Source organism: Eutrigla gurnardus, assembly GCF_963514095.1.
Source record: "Eutrigla gurnardus genome assembly, chromosome: 9".
NCBI classification, from domain to species: Eukaryota; Metazoa; Chordata; class Actinopteri; order Perciformes; family Triglidae; genus Eutrigla; species Eutrigla gurnardus.
In genome coordinates, this window is record NC_139923.1 from 5,487,611 (window position 1) to 5,514,265 (window position 26,655).

General features: G+C 41.2%; 3 protein-coding genes across 3 annotated transcripts; 2 read left to right on the forward strand and 1 right to left on the reverse strand.

Annotated features, from left to right (window-relative positions):
* Positions 1 to 2,000: 2,000 nt before the first annotated feature.
* Positions 2,001 to 4,695, forward strand: cUnh15orf40 (chromosome Un C15orf40 homolog). The gene is made up of 5 exons (XM_084017285.1): positions 2,001 to 2,307; positions 2,957 to 3,074; positions 3,159 to 3,286; positions 3,963 to 4,116; positions 4,213 to 4,695. The coding sequence occupies exons 1-4, from the start codon at positions 2,083 to 2,085 to the stop codon at positions 4,050 to 4,052; spliced, it is 561 nt and encodes a 186-aa protein (XP_083873411.1). The 5' UTR covers positions 2,001 to 2,082; the 3' UTR covers positions 4,053 to 4,116; positions 4,213 to 4,695.
* A 10,394-nt stretch (positions 4,696 to 15,089) lies between these two features.
* Positions 15,090 to 18,415, forward strand: cart2 (cocaine- and amphetamine-regulated transcript 2). Its single transcript, XM_084017263.1, has 3 exons — positions 15,090 to 15,287; positions 16,797 to 16,880; positions 18,125 to 18,415. Exons 1-3 carry the CDS (start codon positions 15,165 to 15,167, stop codon positions 18,230 to 18,232), a joined length of 315 nt encoding a protein of 104 aa, XP_083873389.1. The 5' UTR covers positions 15,090 to 15,164; the 3' UTR covers positions 18,233 to 18,415.
* Positions 18,416 to 18,976: 561 nt separating this feature from the next.
* LOC311017932 (small ribosomal subunit protein eS17) lies at positions 18,977 to 25,068 on the reverse strand. Its single transcript, XM_084016600.1, has 5 exons — positions 24,968 to 25,068; positions 23,926 to 24,077; positions 22,272 to 22,377; positions 20,134 to 20,199; positions 18,977 to 19,102 (listed from the first exon to the last, which is right to left on the reverse strand). Exons 1-5 carry the CDS (start codon positions 24,968 to 24,970, stop codon positions 19,025 to 19,027), a joined length of 405 nt encoding a protein of 134 aa, XP_083872726.1. The 5' UTR covers positions 24,971 to 25,068; the 3' UTR covers positions 18,977 to 19,024.
* Positions 25,069 to 26,655: the final 1,587 nt, after the last annotated feature.

Below are 26,655 nucleotides of genomic sequence, written 5' to 3' on the forward strand. Positions count from 1 at the left end.
ACGGGGAATGTCTTGCTTCTCTGAATCTTCTGAAGCGTCGCCGTCGGCAAAACTCCCGGACCCCGCTTCGCTTCCTTCCTCCATGTCACTACTACAGTGCAAGTTCTCTACCGTCTCTACCGTCCCCTCACTCATTCGACTTCTTCCCGCGGTAACCAACCCCCCCCCCCCGTCTTTTACGTATGCTTTTATGTATTGTCGCCATCACTTTCTGTCGAGACGAAGCTGTCTCTTGTTTTATGTGTATGTGTTCTTTTTAAATGTCCTGTTTCTAATTTGATTGTTCGTTTTCTGTTGCCTTCTGTTGCCTGTTGAACTCTCGACTGCAAAACTAGTTTACCCTTGGGTATCAATAAAGTAACCTGAACCTGATCTCTGGAGGTTTTTTTTTTTTTTAAAGTAACAAGTCTGTTTTTACGATGTAAGGACTAGAAAGTACATATTTTTGTGTATAAATGTAGGGAGTAAAAGTAAAAAGTAATCAGAAAAATAAATACTCAAGTAAAGTACAGATACCTGAAAAATCTACTTAAGTACAGTAACGAAGTATTTGTACTTCGTTACTTGTCACCTCTGGTCTACGTTAACATAGTTGGACGTCACTGTTTTTAACTTCATCATTCACGATGGCCCTTTTAATGTTTATGCTAATCACTAATGCTAATGCTAATCACTAGCAGTAATCCTAATTACTAGTGCTAATCACTAGCATGCTGGCCATTTTTATGGTTTGGAAAGTATTGAGGTCTGTAATGGTGACAAAACACAAGTCACATTTTGTAGTATAACTTTGGAAGTATAAGTTTGTTGTTGACTAAAGCAGCCTCAATATACGTCACCTGACTCCAGATCAGCTAATAGCTAAATTAAATGGCAATCGCAACCAGAAGAGAGGAGTCACTATGTATATTTATAACACAATATGTATAATTCAAATACTTTCTACTTAAATGTCAAGAAACTGATTCAATCAACGATTCAATCAACAACACTACAAAATACCCAGATACATTGGTTTTAGCAGAAAAAAAAGGGTTTGGGGTTTAGTTTCTCTTTAGAAAGCGACTTAAATAGGAACATAGATAGAAAACTATGTGAAACCACGACAAGAAATATAAAACAGCCCAAACAACGTGATTTTGTGAATGCACTGACATGAAATTACCATCAAACACAGCTATTTTTCTGTTTTTTTCCACACTAACTCTTGACTTGACTGACTCTAAGACTCTTGACCCCAGAGATACCACGTGATACCAACGTCGTTATTCTATGCTCACAAGCCTTGTTAGAAGCCACAGCCACACCACACATCTACAGAGGCAAACAAAACATTCATCACGGACTGGCAACATATAAAAAAATTATTTATTCACAATCAAAATGTTTACTGATAATTTGGTTCTGCACCTTTCAAAAAGCTCTGTAGATGTTTTTTTTTTTTTATATTCATTTAAATAAAAATGTTATCAATATGACCTTTAAGTAGTAAATAAATAGATAAAATACAACATAGATCAAATAAGGCGACAGGTGAACGGACAGGTGCAAAGGACTCCAGACAATCGGTGATTTATCTAAATGTTTTGAGGTACAACATGTTGGTGGTCAGAAAAAGGGCCAAAATATTTATATGTTCACGTTTGAGATTTGAGCATCCGTCTCTTAGATTTTTGCCTTCACCCTGATTCAATACAGGCGATTCAAATTTTGTCAAAGTGTCTTCACAGCATTGACAATTTGCATTTAAAATGAAACAGATGCATCTTTTCCCCAGAAACAATGTCTCTCTGACTGATCCACAGTCCTGACTGTGGAGCATCTTCCCTAAAATACCTTTATTAGTCTATTGCTGGATTTGTTAGTTTTATTATGTTTACATTTGTACGGTATTTTAAAACGTTTCCAACATTGGGGCAGAAGCATATTTTATGTAATTTTGTTTAAATGGCATTCGTCATTTAGGTTTTCGCTATAACAGAGACCGGAAGTTTTATTTTGAAAAACGGAAATCACGATGTTTACATTGTTAGCGTGTTCAGCGCCCTGGCTATAAGCTAACAGCGGCAAGCTATCAGGTGGATGTTTTCCCGGGCAGGGTTAACCATAACTTGTAGTTTTATTAGGTTGTCTAAATCTTTTCAGTCAGGCAGAGTTGTGACGTTTAACCGTTTATCCGACGTCATCGTCTCCGTGCTCAGCTGCCCGTTAACCGCTGTCTCCCGGTGCAGGCCGCGTCCTCTACCCGGGGCTCCTCGGTCCTCACGTCAAATCGGAAACAGACACATGCCCAAAAAAGAGAAAGCTGTAAGTTATTAGAATTTCAATTATTTAATATCCATTATGTGCTACATTATACTCATCAGGCAAATACAGAAGTACACAGAAGTACACAGATCTTTTCAGCACAGTGTAGACATATTCTGGAACAAGTAGAAGTACTGCATTCAACATTTTATAGGTGGCTTGACTTGTACTATGTATATGGACCAGAAGTTATCCATTAGATGCGCCAGATGTAAAGTAATATATAAACGTATTTGGTCCAGGTGCAGCTACTTTTGTAAGTGTACAATTATTGTCATTTACATCTGAAATATAGTGAAGTTTAAGTGTAGAGTCTCATAACCTGTATTTAGGTGTAGTGTTTGTTTTAACGTGCATGCGTTACAACTTACATTGCTCAGAAAGCACCTACTATATAGTATACTACCCTCTCTCTAATCTTGACTCTAATTTTATTTACCTGTCTTGAAATGTTTTGATTATATCTATTTCAGCCTTTAAAATTGCATGCTTCTGTTATAAATAACATTAAATTATCCATGTTTAATATTGTGCTGTAATTGTTTTCACCCTGCATGTGAAGCACCTTGAGATTTAATTTGTATTTTAAAATGTGATCCATGAATAAAATGTATTTATTTTCATCTAATCCTCCATACTGTGTAATCAGGTGAAAGGTCAGCCGGCTGCAGAGGCACAAGCTCCTTGTCCGGTGGCCCGAGACAAAAGTGGTGCTGTTACCATCATGGTGCGAGCCAAGCCCAGCTCCAAACACAGCGGCATCACAGGTCACACGCTTGAACATAACAAAGCTGTTGTTGTGAACACCTGAAAAACCAACGTTGACAACTTCCCTTCTTCTACTCTTCCAGAAGTTTCTGCAGAGGTGGTGGGAGTCGCTATTGCAGCTCCCCCGACAGATGGGGAGGCCAACGCTGAGCTAGTCCGCTACCTGGCTGAAGTTCTGGACCTGAAGAAAAGTCACGTATCTGTCGACAAGGTTCCTGAAACGTCTTTGCTTTCAGTGTTGATGAAGGGTTTCATGGTTTAGAAGGCGTGTTCAGGTTAAAGGGGATTTTGAATGCGTCTGATATGAAGGACAAGGCATCCTTTAGCGTCTGGGCTTTCAAGTAACTACTATGTAAACCCATCCACGTCATTAGTAGACGCACAGTGAAAATGCTCCGGGAGAGTGATGATGGAATATAAAGACAGAAAAAACCCACAAAGGCCAGGCGCACCGTACCAGAGGAAATAATGGTGTCATGAGGGCCCGGCGTCCTCTAGTGAGACCCGGTCTCATGGCCCAGTACTGTGCAGCTTCATTGGCTTTCTCCAGAGAACACTGGGATTGGCAGCTCTGTTGTCTTCACAGATGAGAGCAGCTTCACACTGAGCACATGTGACAGGCGTGGGAGAGTCTGGAGACGCTGACCCTTCTCCTCGTCCTCCTTATCCAACATCTAGAGCTCCACGTCTGCTTGAATCCACATTTGGTCAGCTGGTTGATCACACCTCCACCACACAGGACGATCAGCTGTTATGCCAAAGGGGCTTTTTGAAGCAGCTGAGCATCTCAGTGTGATCGGGGCCATATCCTGCCTTTTCAAATGTTTTTATATAATAATAATAATAATTATCCTGTTTACCCTATCCTGCCTTGTTTAACCTGCTAGGGCTCCAGGTCTAGAGACAAAGTCCTCAGAGTGGACTCCCCTCTCAGTCCAGAGGAGGTGTTGAAGAGGCTCAGACATGCTGCAGGCTGACTGGAGGAGGTGGATGGAGGCTCAGACATGCTGCAGAACTACAGGAGGGCCGATGATGGAGGAGGTTGGTATCCCTTTTATTTTAATTTCAAAACAATGCAAGTTTTAGTGAAAAAACCAAATAATAATATCGGCCCTGTCCTGTTTTGTCTTCTTTTAGTACACACACATCAGCCTTCACAGCTGGACCAGTATAACCACTGGGACACCTGATCAAAAACCAGAACGTCACCATGAAAAGCGCCATGAAGTGTTTCCACTGCTGGAACTTCAGGAGAGACACGTCTGTCGTGCTGTAGACTGGATATGATGTGTACATGTTAGGTCTGGAGGGACTTACTTTGTTTTTTAATTTGTCATTTGGTTGAATGATGAGTTGGCTTTAAATAAACAGATTATGAATCTGTATGAAATCGTAACATGAATATATTTTTATTGAAGGCAGTCTTACGGGATTCAGATGCCAAAGAATTTGATTTGTTGCATTTGTATGATTTAAAAAAAAAAAAAAAAAAAAAAGTTTCACATTTCACAAGGATATATTAAATGAATATTGAAACACAGGTTCAACCAAGCAGTAGATGGCACTATGTTACTTGGCTGACTCACTTGTTTATATGTCATGTGGGGTCTGAGGGGAGTAAAGAGGTGATGATGGAGAAAAAATCAACAAACTTACATTCAACATACTTTATTTCTCGTAGCTACATTTAAGTCTATTCAGTCTATTGAAGTCTATAGTTGTGTATCTCATTGAGACTATTATAAAATACAGTGTTTGTCAGGCTCACTCAATACATTTACTTAAGGCGTAATTAAACCCCAAAACCAGCTTTTTTAAGCTGAAAACCAATGAATCTGGATATTTAGACATGTTGGTGATTGATTCAACTCCACATCTTGACATTTGAGTGCAAAGTACTTGAATTCTACACATTGTGTTAAAGTGATGGTTCGGAGTAAAATGCACCCTAGGTAATTTACACCATGACATCCAGCCAAATACCCCCTCGGAAACATTTTTAGCGATGGTCAGCATCGGTCAAGATAGCCGCTATCAGCCGAATGGCTTAGTACTAGCGCTATGGTACAGTGTGTATATCTCGTAAATGACCCCACTAATAATGCATGGAATGTTACCAAACTTCTGCAGTAGTACACATAGGGTCTGTACTCACAAAACGAGGCATTTGAAAGTTTGTAAGTACATCAGGAGTTTATTTAAAAGAACACTTGCCTGAGAACAATAGTGAGCATGCTAGCGATTAGTATCAGCACTTGGAAAATACATATACATTCTAGAGACACTTACCTTACAAAAACATCGCACTCAGGGGCCACAGCTGAAATGAATGCAGGTCCTCGAGGCCTCATGTGATCCACCCGTGCTTTCAGCCCTGATTGTGAATGCCATTTATCAGCACACATAAAGTCTGCAGAGAAAAAAAGCTCATTAGTATGAGTCATCAGCCACAGAATGAGAGGATTGGCATGAATTAGTGGAGCCGTTGTGAGCCGGTTTCTTGAAGTTAAAACTAAGAAGCTTCAAAGAGATGGAGAGGCCCGCTGGATCAAAGCTGAACAGATAATGACTTCGTCCTCAAATCGCTGAGTTTTTTAAAGATTCCAGCTCTTTCCAAACAAAGTTTCAGCTTGTCAGGGACATTTTAGTGAGAGTGGAGTTCATTTTTGCTGTCGCTGAGAACATTATATAAGAAGTACCTAGTAGGCTGAAGGGAGTTTGTTTTCCAGTTTGACCAAATCACACGTCTCCCTGCTGCTAACCAAATGTATTTCCCTCTGGATGAGCAGCTTTACGTCTGCTGCTGAAGCTCCTGTCAGGATGTTCAGACGATGTGTTAATCCTCTGCTGGCTGGACGACACTTTCCCTCCTAAATTTCAGGGATTCACAAACATAAATCCTCTTTTCCTCCATGTTGAGAGCTGCAAGCTCTGTCTGGTCAGTTTGTTAAGATTTCAGACTGACAAAAAGTTTAGTAACAGGATGCATTCTGCAAAATGAATTACAACTAAAGTGATTAAAATAAGGCAACATGCTGCCTCCAAAGATTACATTTCTATGCATTAATGCATTATGTAAAACAGCCCGACTCCTCCAATGCAAGAGCCACAGACTGAAAAAGACACAAAGCAACTACAACACAGCCTCTTTGTAGTTGCTTTACATCTCCTTTTGTTCTTTATTAATCTTTTTGTGGTCATTTTGAGTTGATTTTATGGTTGTTTTTAACATCTTTGTTGTATTGTTGCTTCTTCTTGTAGTTGTTTTGTGTCCCTTCGTAGTTATAATGTGTCTCTGTGGTCGTTTTGCAACTCTTTATAGTCTACATAACAAATAATATATAATATAATAATGTTAACATTATTTCACACAGAGGCGCTGGTCCAGTGACCCCTGACCCCTGACCCCTGTCAGCAACTTCACTAATCCATCCTTGCAAGTATGTTATGTTTAATACATGAAGAAGATGCATTGTCCCTCAAGTTTTGGGGATGAAGGCTTCATCATCTGGCTTCATATCAGCTGTTGGACTGTGACATCAGTGAGCAGCTCCAATTAAAAGATACCAGAAGGTAATTAGTCATCCATACCGATGTGATAAGAGGACGTTACTTCATTTGTTGCGTGTCGATGGAGCACGTTCTTTGGTTTGACTGAGGTGGATTGTCCTTTCCTTGAGAGGATTACAGATGGAAGATGATGGTGTTGATGTCTCCCTCATTGGTCACACATTTTATTCCAGACAGCTGGACACAGTAAAAGTACAGTAACAGTATGAGTAAGCCATAGGGTTTAGACCTCTGTGACCTCTGTGACCCCTGGGTTTGAGATAGTGTCGTCACCAGTTCATGCACAGCTGAGGCACTTTGTCACATGTCATCCCGCCTCTTTCTTCCCCATCAAAATAAAGCTAAAGGTGTCCCCATAATGAAACAGAAGGTTGTCCCCATGACAACGCTCAGGTGTTGGTCCCTGTTGAATCCTCATTCCTTCAACTCCCTGCAGGTAAGAATGCAGGAGCGACTAAAACACGGCTGCTTATTTAAGCAACTCCACATTTAAAAAGCATTTAATAAACGGAGAGTCCGGGGGAGAATGATCCAGAGGATCAGACTCAACAGGAGACGCAGAGTTGCATCCTGCTGCAGATTCTCTTGTCTCTACACTGAATACCAACAGCTTCCATCCTCACCTTCACCACAAGTCAGCTAAGCTTTTCTGTTGGGTGGCTGGATGCAGAGGATGGGGGGTTTATGGGGATGCTGATCCCACAAGGGGACAATCACAGACCAAATCAAGCCCTGGAGTCGGCTTTCACAGGTTTATTTATAGTGGATCTCCTCAAACAGCCCTCTGGGAGCTGACATAACACTGCTTTAATGCTCAGACCATTTTCTTGTTTACCATCTATTGTGTGCGTGGCCGGCACCAGCATCACATCAGCACAACGCTGTCGTGCTCACACTAATGCCTCGCTGACAACAGGAGGATTTAGACGCTGCCGCTCTGAGTCTGCTGGCTGGATGTTTACGGACAGATAAGAAGTCTGAGGAAAAAACATCATATATCAACAAAAATCAATTCACAAAATCATCCAGTCTCCTTTAAGAGTCTCAGTCAAGACAAAGCTCTGGAAAGACGACACAAAAAAGTGATAATGTTACATAAAGAGACACTGAAACAAGCAGATAAAACAGCTCAGCTTGATTGACATTAGTTTTGCAGGTGAAATGATTTGAGTGTGCATTTACAGTAAATTACTGACTACTGGTTGCATTACTTTCACATAAGTTATTTTCTGTTTGTAAGTAAATGACTGAAATTACAGCTGCATACTGTGAACTGACGCCAGTATATTACTGTGATACAGTAGTATGTTGTGGTAGAGCAGCCCAGTCTCACGGCAGGTCATGAAAAAGTCACAAAATAGAATCTATTGGTTCCGTGAGAAGAGACATGAATCCTCCTTTTTTTCATGTCTTTTAAAACTAAAACAATGTCAATGGAAAGTCAATTAGGATTCTTTTTCATGGAGGTCACACAAATGAAACACAGCCATAAGGCAACGTCCAGAGCTCATGATGTAGCATTACATATTGAGAAAGACTGTATTATGCTGGGTGGATGGGCCCAACAATCACGAGGCCGGTGTTGGACACCGCGTGTCCAAAAGTGTTGTGAAGTGACGTCTTCGTAGTGACTGTTGTTCTTAAGGTATCCTTGCTGAACAGCTACTACTTTACTCAGACGAGGACCTAACACTTGTTTCTAATTTTTCGCTCTTACTTTATCGGCAATGATATGTTGTGGTTTCTTTCTTTTGACAAACTTATTTATAACAACTTATTGTAAGTCGCTTTGGACAAAAGCATCTGCTAAATGCCCGAAATGTAAATTATAAATGGAAATTGTAAATTGTAAATGTAAATGTAGTGGCGGAGCACATTCGGTGCCCTTGGTTTCCCTCCTTTGTCAAGGGCAATAACAGTCAAATGTGTTAAATCATCAAAATACATTATAAAATGCTAAATAAAGTACACATCCATTTTGTCTCAAGAACTATTATTATTCCACTCCCTATTGGTTAGCGCTTGTTCTGACAGTGAGTCACTTTTCTTTCTTAAAAAAAAACTACAAAAATGTTTTCGCCTCCCCCACAGGATGGTGCCCTAGCTGGCTGCCTCGGTCAATATTTTGCATATTTTTGACCTAATAATGAATTGAAATTATTTAATTGCTTGGATGGACACTGCAGCAAATGTTAGCTCCTCATATTGAACCCAACATTTATGGAAACGTCTTTTAAATGAAGAGTAAAACACTCTTAGGTTTGACCTCCAGCATGTACATAATGAAGGTAATGTTGTGATGCATCCTGTCTCAGCAGCAACAAACAACAATCCTCCATGTTTGTTTACCATCAGTGTGTCAGAGGATTTGAAGTGCCAGAAGGGTTTAAGTTGTGTTGATGCTGAGACATTAATCCCTTCATCGCTGATATAAAATATAAATAAACACAGCGGTGGAGGAAATATATTCAAGTGTGTTATTTCTGCTTTACTTCTTTAAAGTTAAACATGGAAAATAAATGTTTCAGATTCATTTGTCTCTGAAATATTCTGCTAGTTTTCAGTAAATAGGGGGTCGTGGGGGGCTGGAGTCAATCCCAGCTGTCATTGGGCGAAGGCAGGGTTCACCTGGACAGGTAACCAGTCTATCACAGGGAGGGAGACATGTAGAGACAGACAGGTAACCAGTCTATGACAGGGCTGACATGTAGAGACAGACAGGTAACCAGTCTATCACAGGGCTGACATGTAGAGACAGACAGGTAACCAGTCTATCACAGGGAGGGAGACATGTAGAGACAGACAGGTAACCAGTCTATGACAGGGCTGACATGTAGAGACAGACAGGTAACCAGTCTATCACAGGGCTGACATGTAGAGACAGACAGGTAACCAGTCTATCACAGGGCTGACATGTAGAGACAGACAGGTAACCAGTCTATCACAGGGAGACATGTAGAGACAGACAGGTAACCAGTCTATCACAGGGCCGACATTTGGGAGACAGACAGGTAACCAGTCTATCACAGGGAGACATGTAGAGACCGACAGGTAACCAGTCTATCACAGGGCCGACATGTAGAGACAGACAGGTAACCAGTCTATCACAGGGAGACATGTAGAGACAGACAGGTAACCAGTCTATCACAGGGCCGACATGTAGAGACAGACAGGTAACCAGTCTATCACAGGGAGACATGTAGAGACAGACAGGTAACCAGTCTATCACAGGGCTGACATGTAGAGACAGACAGGTAACCAGTCTATCACAGGGAGACATGTAGAGACAGACAGGTAACCAGTCTATCACAGGGAGACATGTAGAGACAAACAGGTAACCAGTCTATCACAGGGAGACATGTAGAGACAGACAGGTAACCAGTCTATCACAGGGAGACATGTAGAGACAGACAGGTAACCAGTCTATCACAGGGAGACATGTAGAGACAGACAGGTAACCAGTCTATCACAGGGAGACATGTAGAGACAGACAGGTAACCAGTCTATCACAGGGCTGACATGTAGAAACAGACAGATAACCAGTCTATCACAGGGAGACATGTAGAGACAGACAGGTAACCAGTCTATCACAGAGCTAACATGTAGAGACAGACAGGTAACCAGTCTATCACAGGGAGACATGTAGAGACAGACAGGTAACCAGTCTATCACAGGGAGACATGTAGAGACAGACAGGTAACCAGTCTATCACAGGGAGACATGTAGAGACAGACAGGTAACCAGTCTATCACAGGGCTGACATGTAGAGACAGACAGGTAACCAGTGTATCACAGGGAGACATGTAGAGACAGACAGGTAACCAGTCTATCACAGGGAGACATGTAGAGACAGACAGGTAACCAGTCTATCACAGGGAGACATGTAGAGACAGACAGGTAACCAGTCTATCACAGGGAGACATGTAGAGACAGACAGGTAACCAGTCTATCACAGGGCTGACATGTAGAGACAGACAGGTAACCAGTCTATCACAGGGCTGACATGTAGAGACAGACAGGTAACCAGTCTAGCACAGGGCTGACATGTAGAGACAGACAGGTAACCAGTCTATCACAGGGCTGACATGTAGAGACAGACAGGTAACCAGTCTAGCACAGGGCTGACATGTAGAGACAGACAGGTAACCAGTCGATCACAGGGAGACATGTAGAGACAGACAGGTAACCAGTCTATCACAGGGCTAACATGTAGAGACAGACAGGTAACCAGTCTATCACAGGGAGACATGTAGAGACAGACAGGTAACCAGTCTATCACAGAGGGACATGTAGAGACAGACAGGTAACCAGTCTATCACAGGGAGACATGTAGAGACAGACAGGTAACCAGTCTAAAACAGGGAGACATGTAGAGACAGACAGGTAACCAGTCTATCACAGGGCCGACATGTAGAGACAGACAGGTAACCGGTCTATCACAGGGCCGACATGTAGAGACAGACAGGTAACCGGTCTATCACAGGGCCGACATGTAGAGACAGACAGGTAACCAGTCTATCACAGGGCCGACATGTAGAGACAGACAGGTAACCGGTCTATCACAGGGAGACATGTAGAGACAGACAGGTAACCGGTCTATCACAGAGCTGACATGTAGAGACAGACAGGTAACCAGTCTATCACAGGGAGACATGTAGAGACAGACAGGTAACCGGTCTATCACAGGGCCGACATGTAGAGACAGACAGGTAACCAGTCTATCACAGGGAGACATGTAGAGACAGACAGGTAACCAGTCTTTCACAGGGAGACATGTAGAGACAGACAGGTAACCGGTCTATCACAGAGCTGACATGTAGAGACAGACAGGTAACCGGTCTATCACAGGGAGACATGTAGAGACAGACAGGTAACCGGTCTATCACAGGGCCGACATGTAGAGACAGACAGGTAACCGGTCTATCACAGGGAGACATGTAGAGATAGACAGGTAACCGGTCTATCACAGAGCTGACATGTAGAGACAGACAGGTAACCAGTCTATCACAGGGAGACATGTAGAGACCGACAGGTAACCAGTCTATCACAGGGCCGACATGTAGAGACAGACAGGTAACCAGTCTATCACAGGGAGACATGTAGAGACAGACAGGTAACCAGTCTATCACAGGGCCGACATGTAGAGACAGACAGGTAACCAGTCTATCACAGGGAGACATGTAGAGACAGACAGGTAACCAGTCTATCACAGGGCTGACATGTAGAGACAGACAGGTAACCAGTCTATCACAGGGAGACATGTAGAGACAGACAGGTAACCAGTCTATCACAGGGAGACATGTAGAGACAGACAGGTAACCAGTCTAGCACAGGGCTGACATGTAGAGACAGACAGGTAACCAGTCTATCACAGGGCTGACATGTAGAGACAGACAGGTAACCAGTCTAGCACAGGGCTGACATGTAGAGACAGACAGGTAACCAGTCGATCACAGGGAGACATGTAGAGACAGACAGGTAACCAGTCTATCACAGGGCTAACATGTAGAGACAGACAGGTAACCAGTCTATCACAGGGAGACATGTAGAGACAGACAGGTAACCAGTCTATCACAGAGGGACATGTAGAGACAGACAGGTAACCAGTCTATCACAGGGAGACATGTAGAGACAGACAGGTAACCAGTCTATCACAGAGCTAACATGTAGAGACAGACAGGTAACCAGTCTATCACAGGGAGACATGTAGAGACAGACAGGTAACCAGTCTATCACAGGGAGACATGTAGAGACAGACAGGTAACCAGTCTATCACAGGGAGACATGTAGAGACAGACAGGTAACCAGTCTATCACAGGGCTGACATGTAGAGACAGACAGGTAACCAGTGTATCACAGGGAGACATGTAGAGACAGACAGGTAACCAGTCTATCACAGGGAGACATGTAGAGACAGACAGGTAACCAGTCTATCACAGGGAGACATGTAGAGACAGACAGGTAACCAGTCTATCACAGGGAGACATGTAGAGACAGACAGGTAAACAGTCTATCACAGGGAGACATGTAGAGACAGACAGGTAACCAGTCTATCACAGGGCTGACATGTAGAGACAGACAGGTAACCAGTCTAGCACAGGGCTGACATGTAGAGACAGACAGGTAACCAGTCTATCACAGGGCTGACATGTAGAGACAGACAGGTAACCAGTCTATCACAGGGCTAACATGTAGAGACAGACAGGTAACCAGTCTATCACAGGGAGACATGTAGAGACAGACAGGTAACCAGTCTATCACAGAGGGACATGTAGAGACAGACAGGTAACCAGTCTATCACAGGGAGACATGTAGAGACAGACAGGTAACCAGTCTATCACAGGGAGACATGTAGAGACAGACAGGTAACCGGTCTATCACAGGGCCGACATGTAGAGACAGACAGGTAACCGGTCTATCACAGGGCCGACATGTAGAGACAGACAGGTAACCGGTCTATCACAGGGCCGACATGTAGAGACAGACAGGTAACCAGTCTATCACAGGGCCGACATGTAGAGACAGACAGGTAACCAGTCTATCACAGGGAGACATGTAGAGACAGACAGGTAACCAGTCTATCACAGGGCTGACATGTAGAGACAGACAGGTAACCGGTCTATCACAGGGCTGACATGTAGAGACAGACAGGTAACCGGTCTATCACAGGGAGACATGTAGAGACAGACAGGTAACCGGTCTATCACAGAGCTGACATGTAGAGACAGACAGGTAACCAGTCTATCACAGGGAGACATGTAGAGACAGACAGGTAACCGGTCTATCACAGGGCCGACATGTAGAGACAGACAGGTAACCAGTCTATCACAGGGAGACATGTAGAGACAGACAGGTAACCAGTCTTTCACAGGGAGACATGTAGAGACAGACAGGTAACCGGTCTATCACAGAGCTGACATGTAGAGACAGACAGGTAACCGGTCTATCACAGGGAGACATGTAGAGACAGACAGGTAACCGGTCTATCACAGGGCCGACATGTAGAGACAGACAGGTAACCGGTCTATCACAGGGAGACATGTAGAGATAGACAGGTAACCGGTCTATCACAGAGCTGACATGTAGAGACAGACAGGTAACCAGTCTATCACAGGGAGACATGTAGAGACAGACAGGTAACCAGTCTATCACAGGGCTGACATGTAGAGACAGACAGGTAACCAGTCTATCACAGGGCTAACATGTAGAGACAGACAGGTAACCAGTCTATCACAGGGAGACATGTAGAGACAGACAGGTAACCAGTCTATCACAGAGGGACATGTAGAGACAGACAGGTAACCAGTCTATCACAGGGAGACATGTAGAGACAGACAGGTAACCAGTCTATCACAGGGAGACATGTAGAGACAGACAGGTAACCGGTCTATCACAGGGCCGACATGTAGAGACAGACAGGTAACCGGTCTATCACAGGGCCGACATGTAGAGACAGACAGGTAACCGGTCTATCACAGGGCCGACATGTAGAGACAGACAGGTAACCAGTCTATCACAGGGCCGACATGTAGAGACAGACAGGTAACCAGTCTATCACAGGGAGACATGTAGAGACAGACAGGTAACCAGTCTATCACAGGGCTGACATGTAGAGACAGACAGGTAACCGGTCTATCACAGGGCTGACATGTAGAGACAGACAGGTAACCGGTCTATCACAGGGCCGACATGTAGAGACAGACAGGTAACCGGTCTATCACAGGGAGACATGTAGAGACAGACAGGTAACCGGTCTATCACAGAGCTGACATGTAGAGACAGACAGGTAACCAGTCTATCACAGGGAGACATGTAGAGACAGACAGGTAACCGGTCTATCACAGGGCCGACATGTAGAGACAGACAGGTAACCAGTCTATCACAGGGAGACATGTAGAGACAGACAGGTAACCAGTCTTTCACAGGGAGACATGTAGAGACAGACAGGTAACCGGTCTATCACAGAGCTGACATGTAGAGACAGACAGGTAACCGGTCTATCACAGGGAGACATGTAGAGACAGACAGGTAACCGGTCTATCACAGGGCCGACATGTAGAGACAGACAGGTAACCGGTCTATCACAGGGAGACATGTAGAGATAGACAGGTAACCGGTCTATCACAGAGCTGACATGTAGAGACAGACAGGTAACCAGTCTATCACAGGGAGACATGTAGAGACAGACAGGTAACCAGTCTATCACAGGGCTGACATGTAGAGACAGACAGGTAACCAGTCTATCACAGGGAGACATGTAGAGACAGACAGGTAACCAGTCTATCACAGGGAGACATGTAGAGACAGACAGGTAACCAGTCTATCACAGGGAATAATAACAATAAGAATATTTATATTCATATTAATAATGACAGACCCATGACGTCGTCCGGAGACTGGAGGGGGCGGGGCCGTTCACCCAAACATCCCGCGCGTGGCGGGGCGGCACGTGAAGCACAAACGGCCGGCGCAGACAGTGAACGCAGCTCGCGCAACTTTGTTCTCCGTTTTCTAGAAAAATGTGGGCGCGAGCTGTTCTGTGCGCGGCGCTGCTGTCCGCGCTCTGTCCTGTGGGAAGCACGGAAGCCGAGAGGGACGAGAGAGACGTCCAAGACTACGGCTACGCCAACTCCAACAGACTGGTCAGTTAAGTAAATACTACGTCAGATACTACTACTTTTCTGTTTCAGTTGTAAATCTATGAGCTCCATCATTTATTATTCATATTTGGATTTTTTCAATTACTTTTTATATTTTGTAGATAATAACAATAATAGCATTCAATAGTCTATAATCAATCACTAATTAGTCAATTACAGCTAGTTAGATCATCGGTTGCTCTTGAGCCTTTATGTATGTACCTGTATATTAACAATGTTTCTATATGAATTTATATATTTATGTACAATGTAAATGTCAAATTTGCTAATTAGTGGTTTAAGATAATAAAGCTCCTTCTCACTAACTGAAGAGACCAAATGAAGATGTGGACTGTTTACCTTTTGTGAAGCAGCAACAATTAATATGATTAACTAATTAATATAATAATATATAATTGGTTAATCGTAAAAGTCATAACCAACAAACATCTGTTGTCCGTTTCTCCAATGAGAGTACCTTCTGTATTGCTGTTTTATATAATTATTGTATTTCTATATTTATATTATAAATATGGATACATTTGGGGTTTGAACTGTCAGATGAATCTTCGTTGAAGTAAAACTAGTAACCCATTAATTGAGAAATTCAGTGAGCAGATTAATTCATGTAAATAATCGCTTCAGCCCTTCAACATCTACATTAACAATTCATTATTCAAACAACAGAAAATGACTAAAAAAACAGCTTCTGGAATGTGAATAATTGCTTTAACAGTTAATGTAATAAATGTGGTCATTCTGTGATTTTCTATGGATCTAATAATCACATCCAAGATATAATTATATTAATAAGATTATTATTAGATCAATGATGACAATAGTTTTACTTGCAGTCCTCAACAATATTGTGTGTTAGTTTATATTCTTGTGTCATGAATTCAAGTTGCAACCATTTACTTTTTACTGTACAGTACAAATTATTATTATGTAGACAATTCCACTGAGCTATCATCACATTTCATTCAACATCGGGTCTTTCCACTGATTCAATATACATGATTTAATATAATATAATTATTGTATATCTTTTGGTTCCAGTTTCTGTTCATATTGTCTTTATTTGTAGCTTCAAGATCAAGTAATTTCTGTCTGATAACACTGACCAAGAAGTACGCACATCAGTGTTTATAGTATTTATATACTTTGGTATATAAATACTTTATACTGAGATATATATAATATATATATATATATATTAATACTCTGGCACAAGTAAAAGTCCTACATTCAAAACTACTTTACTCAAAGTAAAAGTACAAATGTTTTGTGTTTTACTCATGATGCAGAATATATATTATATTATTGTATTATAATCCTTGATTCATTAATGTTAAAATTAAACAAATAATAAAAAATATAAATTACTTTAAATTTGTTTGCAAATATAGTTTGCAAATTTCCCCTATAAATAACAATAATAATAAATCCATATTTATATGTTTGCATTATTCATGTGTGTGTGTGTGTGTGTGTGTGTGTGTGTGTGTTCAGCTTGGTGCTCTGCATGAAGTCCTGGAGAAACTGCAGACCAAGAGGATCAATCCCTGGGAGAAGAAGTATGGACAAGTTCCTTCTGTAAGTCAGTCCCACACGTTATTTATTAATAATAATAATAATCCACCATCAGTCAAGAAATTACAACTTAAAGTGACTTCATTCTTTAAAATCACATTAAAATCACTTATTTGCCCTTTTTGTGTTAAGAACTATACTTCACATACAGTAGATTATCCATGCGTTATTAAAGATCCAAAAGTAAAGGAGGGAAGTACATTTACTCAATTACTGTACTTCAATACAATTGTATGCTACTTGTACTTTGAGTATTTACTAAGTTGTTCTAGTATTGACTAAGTTGTTCCATGTAATGCTGCTTAATTGTACTTTAATTACAACATTAGTTACTTTAGATTAAACTACCAGCAGTACAAAGTAATTCAAATTAGTTCCACCTCCACCAGCCGCAACAAGTGATGAACACATGAATGTGTCAATAATTATGCTAAAATAAGATACATATGTATTATTCTGAACTTTTAGTACAATAAGTATATTATGATAATACGTTTGTATTAGAGTTTTGAATGCAGGGCTTGTAAAAGAGTACTTCTACACTGTGTTATGATTACTTTTACTAAATTCAAATACTGTATGGGAGTAGTCTCCCCACCTGAAGCTGCTGTAACTGCTAATAATTCTAGTGTTGTTAACTAATAACACTAATTGTTTTATATAGTTAATTCATATTATACAATTTATAGTCAAACTTTAATTATTTTTTATTAACACTTTACTCCGTACATTTCACACCACTGTTCATACTGTATTTATCTTATTAGCATATTATACCACTTACTGTGTATTTTATACAGTATTTGAGTCTAAGTTTATTCTTAATATCACATTTAATTACATATATTAACATTCTATACATTTATTCTTTATATTAACCTTTATTCTATACCATACTTATACTTTATACAAATCTGTATTCCATACATTCCATTATTCTATCTATTGGTATGTGTATTCTATATATTAGTGTACTCTACACATTACCATTTATTCTTCATATTAATCAGTATTTTTATGATATATATGTAATAAAACTGAATCTGACCAGTGCTGCTGGTCTGATCTGCAGTGACGTATGTCTAACACAAGGTGGCGTCACTTCCTTTGTTCGCTAAGTTCAATGACTGAAATGAGACCACTTAGAAGGATGAAGTGTTCACATACAACATGAGTGTAAAGTAGCATCAATGTTAGAAGCACTGGTTGCCGTGGTAACGTGGTTCTGTGGTTCCTCGTGTTCTCAGTGCGACCTCGGGGAACACTGCGCCGTCAGGAAAGGATCTCGTATCGGGAAGATGTGCGACTGTCCTCTGGGAGCTTTCTGCAACTTCTTCCTGCTGAAGTGCTTATGAGCCAATCACATTAGAGCAGCAAGAGTATATTTTACAATGTATATTTTCCAAATAAATACATATATAAAAGTAAATGTATGTAAAGTAGCCTTTAGGGTGGAATAAAACCTCCATGAATATGATATATATTATGTGACGACGATCTTTCTGTGACGTGGTGGTGTTGCATTAAAGGCGTTTTTTTCTGATCACCGTTTTACTGACTTTTTTTTTTTAATAGAGGTCAAGTAATTTTACATGGTGTCGATAAGGGTTCATCCGTCTGTTTTATGTGTATATTAATAGGTGTGTGCATACTAAATGAGGCACAGCTGTAGAGTTGCATTCATTTTAAAGCATTAAGATCCTTATTCATAGAAAACCCATCTAAATGTGCAATATTGATCCACAGATGTTTATAGGGCTTTAATCAATGCCAGGAGAGAACTGGGGATCGCATTTGATCCAGATGCGACACTCCGCTTAAATGCAGTCAACAGTTTATTTCTAGAGTGAGTCAAGTGAGGTGGAATACACTTTCTAACTATTTAACAGACTAATCCTGGAGCCGTTAGACCTTTAAACACAAAACGTAGTAGCGTTTACACCTCCACTTTAACATCTCACAGGCCGCTGAAGTTTACGCCAGAATATATTCAAGATAGAACATGTGCATCAATAAATCACCAAAGAAAGTTTGTCGATGTGACCCTTCATGAAAAGAGAATTTAACACAGGAGTCCTCGAATCAACAATCGAGCCATGTTTTTTTGTCCCAAAAAGGTTTTTATTAGTAAGATACTTTACAGACGTCTAGACTCCTCGGGGCTGCTTGAAGTTCATGCCGACGGTGGGCTGGGTCACTTGCAGGTTGGACAGACCGCCGAAGTCCTGAAGAACAAGAGGAAAGAAGCGGCCTGAGCACTCGACAGCAGACTTCATTCAGAAAACACATTTCAGGGAAAGGAGCTGTGTGAGAGCATCAGGGTCTGATAGGAACAGGTGATCCTTCAAACACGGGAAAGGCTCTCACTTTGATCTTCCTGTACTATCAATGACCTGGCGATGAGGACGCCATGACCACTTTCGATACAGGATGGAGGAAAACAAGCTGCGAAGTTACGACCAGCTTCAACTTTCAATGGAATTGTGGTATCGGTGCATTCCTATTGATTTTAACCGTTTCAATTATAGCATGAATCAGTCAAAATATACTCTCAAAAATGTGGCTCGATTGTTGGAACCTCATCTTCTACTGTCCACGTGTCCAAGTGACCTTGAATGAGACACTGAACCTGGGCGAGGTTTAAAATAAGATATGACCATAGAAAAAGTTAAAGTTTGTAAAAGTTGGTCTGCAGCTTAGAGCTAATCATTACTGCAAAGTGCTCATGTAGCATTAAAAACACATTTTGCTGATTAAAAGTCCGTCTCAGTCTTTGATCTCCGACGGTCAGTGAGACGCCTTAAAGCACCGCGTTTGATGCTTGAAGTGAAGTCTGCAGGATGTTCAACATCATTAAACATTGGTAAGAGCCGAGGGTTCCTTCTACGTTTCATACTTTGATATTTAGTACTTTTACTGCACTCAGTGGTGCAATGAGGTATTTTCTGTAGTAAAAGTAGCAATACCACAATTTAAATATAGTCTGGAAAAGTACATTAAAAATGTAGTATCCACAGAATGTGCTTTAAGTACCAAACTAAAAGTACTGACTTTGCAACACGTAAGCAGTATTTTAATACAACACCTCAACACATTTAATAAATTCAGGTTTGCAAAGTAACAATGGTTGTCAGATAAATGTAGTGCAGTAAAAGTATAAAGTAGCAGAATATTGAGCATGAGCAGCAACTCAAGCATAGTACAAGTACCTCAGAATGGTACTTGAGCAGAACACTAGTAAAAGTACACGACTCACCAGCAGCTTCAGCATCTCCTTTGTGTCGGGATCAACTTCAATGAGCTCCTGGTCCAGAGCCGACACCTGGACAGGTAAACACAGGGAACAGTTACACAGCAACCAGCAACACATCGCTGCCCTTTCCCCTTCAGTCTCCGTCATTGAACGCATCACTTCATGAAAGCTCACCACCAGAGATGAACGGCATTTGGGTTTAAACTCCAGCCGTAACAAAAGTAATCAACCATTATTGATAATTGATTATTTAAGTATTTTAGTTGCTTTCAGCTGGTCACAAACATTTTCCGTGTCAGTATAAAAGGCTGACAACTATTCAAACTTTGAACTGGACTAAACGCATTTTATAAAACGGTTTAGTCATTACTTTGACAAAAGACAATCCCTGCATAAAAACTAGCCGAACAAAAGAACACTTGAAGAGTCGGACCTGTTTGTTTTTATGTCAACAGTGATGTTAGAGGTAGAAAATATTGAACCAGTCACCTCAGGTGTGCATAACAAACATCTACCAAAACACAAATATGTGAAATGACTTTCTATATTCGCTGAAATAAATCCATATTGTGCATCAGTGCATTAAATATCATTTTTAAATACATCTCATGTCAGAAAACATTACAAACTTGTAATCAACATTAAAGACTTCTGATAAGTGTTTTGCATCAAAACAAACGCATCATGATATTTGTCCGAGAGCGCCAGGGTTCAAAAGGCACAGAGAATCCTTTAAACACGGGAAAATGCTCTCAGGTTGATCTTCCTGTACTATCAATGACGTGGCGACGAGGACGCCATCGTCACTTTCGATACAGGATGGATATGAAACACAGCAGGTGACGCTTTAAATGACTTCCCACGACAAACGTTCATCTGCTTTATGTCATGTTACACTGATACATAAAGGTCAAAGTGCAGGTTCAGAGCATCACTTCACCTCAACGCTGAAATAACAGTTATCTCCGATATGGACACTCAAAGACAGCAGCTCTTAGATCAGCTGGCCAACCAGCAGTGATAGGAATATATCAAACTACCATAAAGAGGACTACAAGCCCCATGATATCATCGGTTCAACTGAAACTATATCATATATTTCATAGTTTGACAGTCAGACTGCCCCTGTAACTCGCTCACTATGCCACTTCATTCAAAATCGTAGATAAAACGTACACAGTATGATCATTTTAATATGCTGAGGTACGGGTTTAATATATAACCTGTAGAAGCAAATTCCTGAATAAATGTATTTCCATTTCTTTATTTATACGAGGCCATTTTGTAACGTACATACGTGTGTGTGTGTGTGTGTGTTTAAATGGCCTTTGATTGTAACCTCTGCAGGTCAGTGCTGCTGTCTGGTGGCGAGGTGGAAACGGCACACTTTTTAGAACTTGCGCAGCTTGGCATCATCTGCAATCTTCATTGCCTGATTATTTTGCATCCTTATTTATAACATTTCAATAGAAATATAATTGTTTATATTTTATGCAACCCGTCTCAAACAAGGAGCCAATAAACGTCTTTTTTTGTCACAAAAATTCAAAATTGTTCCTCAAGCAAACAAGCGTCTATTTAACTCAGTCAGCCGAGTGTCTAACAAATTAATTTCAACTAATGGATTGTCAATTATAGCTCTCCATCCGTCGTCTACCACTTATCCTGTATTCAGGGTCGCGGGGGGGGCGATCCCAGCCGACATTGGGTGAAGGCAGGGTTCACCCTGGACAGGTCGTCAATTATAGTTCTGAGACATAAAAATCTGACCGATCAACAAAACTGCATGGGTGTGTTTCATTAGAAGCCTTTCTTAAGTGGAAAACTCTTGAAAGCAAAAAATAAAACCAACAACACCACATGAGCTACATTAATCAATACCTGCCCACATATTACAGTATCAGTTATTGCTTCTGCAACCACAAACTTCAGCTCTGAACATTGAAGGTCTCATTTGGATTTTGCTTTAATTAACAGTCCAAATGTTAATGTGTCAGCAGCCTCAGGAACTCCACATTATTGGCAATGAGCCGTCCCAGTCACCACGAGACCACTACCAGTCTAACCCTTCAATCAAACAACAGCCACTAAGACTGCATTCACTTTAGTGCGTTTCTGTGTGTGGTGGTGCATTCACTGACCTCTGGCACGTAGTTGTCCCTCCTCTCCCTCTCCTCCTCCTGCAGTTTGATGGAGATTCCTCTGACGGGACCCCTCTGGATCCTCTTCATCAGATGCGTCACATACCTGCAGCGATAAACATTCACAGCTCAGCGCTGGTATCAAACAGGAAGCAATTAAAGCACGGTGACCCTCTGATGTGTGTCATGAATGTCTTCATCACCCACAAGGACACACAGCAGGTGACGCTTCATACAGAGACATTGACTTTGCTCATTTGCTGGCTTCTATAAAGCCCACAGAAATGCAACAGTAGGAACATAAATGTGAATTGAATAAATGGATGCCACTAACTTATTTGACGGGCTGAATATTTTCCACAATCAGGTATAAGTTTTAAAATAGTTTAGTCAAATGATACTCAACTTACTGCCCACAGATCATTTTCTAATTAACAACGGGGATTAACCCTTTGTTCTTTTAAGGCAGAGATGAAAAATGTTTGAGAGATATTTTGTACGTTTCTATCAAAATCCAGTAATCTTTTCTTCCTGAAAAACAAAGTATGACAATCCCTCTTGTAACCGTACGCTGCTCAAATATCGCTCTGGGCTATGCCTTGAATATAAGGGAGGTTATTTAAAGCTGTATTCTACGATTTGAAAGGTTTCACACTCCTCCCCTCTGTGCTCCTCCGAGCTCGTATCGTTCTCCCCTCGCAGCCTCCCACCTCCCTCTAATTTGACGAAAATAGTTCAGCTTAACGTGTTTCTGAAAACATTTTTGGTGAGAAATAAGCTATGCAGTTGCTTTATTTTAGATCGACAACGCTCAGTTTGAAAGATTTGAGAGTTTGCGGGCGGCGCCGTCTCTGGAAACTCGCCGCTCCGCGCCGGCATTACACGGCTTTTTACATAGACAATGAATTGGAACATTCCCTCCGCTATGAACTCAGACAGGACGCCGTTTAGTTTCCCGGTGTGTCCGGGACTTCCACAACATGTACAAAGCAGTTACAGTGTTTATTACGGCCATGAATGATGACACATTATCGGTGTAAATGCAGCGCGTGCCGGTCGGATTTCTCTCTCACCCCGACTGCAGTACGTCCCCGATCCCGGTGATCGCTCGCCACAATCCCCCCCCTCCCTGCTGACGCCGCAGCCAAAATCTCCCTCTGAACTCAGGTGACAGCCCTGCTCCATACCTGAAGTGCTCAGGGCAACAAGCGTCTTGTCCGCTCGTAGTTTCAAACGCGGAAGTGAGTCGGGACGAGACGTGAGCAGGAGAGTGATCGAGGATTGGATCGGAACATTTAGCCAATAGTAGCCATGCGGACCGGATGGCTACTATTGGCTAAAGTGAAAAATCATAGACTCCATCTTTAAGAAAGTAAATCAACTCCAGTGTGAGAGCACCAGCTTAAGATTAAGATACAGTTTAAGAACTAGTGCATATAACACCAGACCTCATTGTGGAACCAGCGGATTTTAGCAGAATAAGCTGTGTGAGAGCATCAGGGTCTGATAGGAACAGGTGATCCTTCAAACACGGGAAAGGCTCTCACTTTGATCTTCCTGTACTATCAATGACCTGGCGACGAGGACGCCATGACCACTTTCGATACAGGATGGATACCTCGTTAAAGAGGAACAGCGATTCTGATATACTGACCCGGCAATCTTGTTACGGAGCTTCTTGCTGGGGATGATGGCGATCTCCTCACACACCCTCTTGTTGGTGTGGAAGTCGCTTCCCAGCCGGGTGTAGTATTTCTCGATGATGACCCGTGCGGCCTTTTTCACCGTCTTGGTCCTGACTCGTCCCTGAAAGCAGAACACAGATCACAATTCTGTCCCATTGATCGAGGGAAATGGTGTCAGTGAAAACAGATTATTGTAGTAATGAGACATCTATTTTAGTGTACATTTCTGCAAACATGGCTGAACAAATGACAACTGAATGCACATGTTTTAGAATTGAAAGAAACTGAACAGTGATTCAACAGATTTGGTTCTTGTAAGGCCATATCTAAATGTAGGCTGTTACAGTCGGTTGTATTTTGCATTAGTCTCATACATGACTGGACACCGTCAAACAAGTGTATGATATTACTGTTTTATAATATCTGGATGGATGTGAAGGACCACTATGGCCACATTTCTTCACAATTGCTCTACTTCCAGACGAAAAAACAAACACCAACTGCATGTTCCCTACAGTTTGCCGATTATCGAGGATACAGCTGTTCAATAGGTGTTATATTTATGCAGCAGTTAGTCCCGGTGAGATGCTTTATAAGGTTGGTTCAACCCTCCGGAGGAAGCCTTGCCAGCAGGGACGCTAACTCCCGGTTTAGCCTCCAAAGCTAACGGCGAGCGACTGATGTGTATTAGTAATTAACCGCTTTAAATGACTGTGTTGTAACAAACAGATACACACCATCATGTATGCCGTTTCCGATCAATTAAATCGACAAAACGTGAATAATAACCACTATTCATTCAGCCTCCACTGCGCTGCCGCGGCTAGCGGCAGGTCCTCAGCTATAATACAGCAAATAAACCCCTCACTTTCTGTCATCTCACACAAATAACGCGGTTATCAAGTAAATCGAGCACTCCGGTGTCTGTTGATTAAATAATTGAGGAGTATTATCCTTCAAATCACCAGGATTAGTTTAGATTGGTCACATAGGCATGAAAAAATCACCCACCATGTTGGATCGGCCTGGTAGAAGAGAACAAGCATACTTCCGGTGGAAGTTTAAATCCGCAGACGGAAGCTGAGAACTGAAACACCTGCAGCCGCTGCGCCACCTGACGGCCGGAGTCCGAAACTACAACAACAACAAGAACTGCCACTACTTCATGTATTCAGACATTTTACTAAAAAATACTCCTAATTTTTATTATTTAAAATGTTCTGTTGCATACATTTTATGTGCTTGACTATTGCAGTCATTTTTATGTATTCACCAAAACACCAAGGCAAACTAAAAGTATAAAGGGTCATGACAAAAGTCTCAAGTAGGCCTACCTCAAATTTTGACAGTTCTTGATTCCACCCGTGACCACTACTGCTTCTACTACTACAAAATAATTAAAAGGCAATGATATAATAACAAAATGATATTATATAAATGGTACAAAAGAGTTAGAGTGCCACATCCTCTATCTCATTGGTGATGTTGTTTAGCATCTAAAACATAGTTTTATAGTGGTTGATGTGTCAAAACAAAACTCATTTCAGTTGTGGATGGTGATAATTCACAGAATTCAAGGAAATCAGACCTGAGACAATTTATTACTCAGAGGAAATGCAGATTTATTGCAGAAACACATTATCTGTGATCTTTGCCTTTGTACAACAAACATCTGTGTGTGTGTGTGTGTGTGTGTGTGTGTGTGTGTGTGTGTGTGTGTGTGTGTGTGTGTGTGTGTGTGTGCTCAGAGGGAATAATACACTTCAACACATTTCCATCAAATCACATTCGGTTGCATTTTAAGGGAAACCAGTTAATTTCCCTTAAAGCTAAATATGTAACATAAGTTAAAAGAAATACCTCAATCTCCTGAGAGTTTTTGGTCAATGCTGAAATAACAGCAAAATATTATAATAAAAATAAGCAGTCATTTTTAGGATCATATTCATGTGTTTATTGAATAAATTACATTTACCCTGAATGAGGTAAATCCCTTATTCTGTGCTTCCTGGTGTCTAAAAGGAAAAAGGAAACAAAACTAAATCATATGAATATACATTACATCCATGTGAATTGATTTACTTGTCATGTAAATTATTATTTTCTCAGTAGTCTAATTTAAAGCCATTACAGAACTGTATAAACTCTCAGCTACAGTAGCGTGATTTACCCACAATGGATTAATCTATAAACTAGCTAGTTTATATTAAAGGGACAGTCCAACATTTTGGGAGACAGATGGGAAAATATGTGTGCGTTGTACGAGTGGTTATCAGCCAGAGGCTCAGTCATTTTGAATGTGACAAACTGTGACTACTTCCTTTAATAACTATATCATTTATATTTATCACAATAATGAATAATCTACCTCAGATCTGATTCTCTGACCTCTATTCAGTGTTTTACAGTAAACATGTGCAGAAACACAATTCAGGCTGCAGGTGCATTTTTCTCTGTTTTTTTGGCTTCAAACTAAATCAAGTGTTTTAGCAGGTGATTTAAGGCTGCAGGTTTTCCTTGTGTCAGCTGTTTTTTAATGAAATCACTTGACTTCTAACACATTTGTTATTTAGAAGCATGTAAATATAATCACATCTTGATGGTGCCTTGAGAGATATCCAAAATGCCCTCTGTAAAAACCTTTGACTCTTATTTGTCAACAAAATGAAACATGTAACACAAATATTTATCCAATGTTA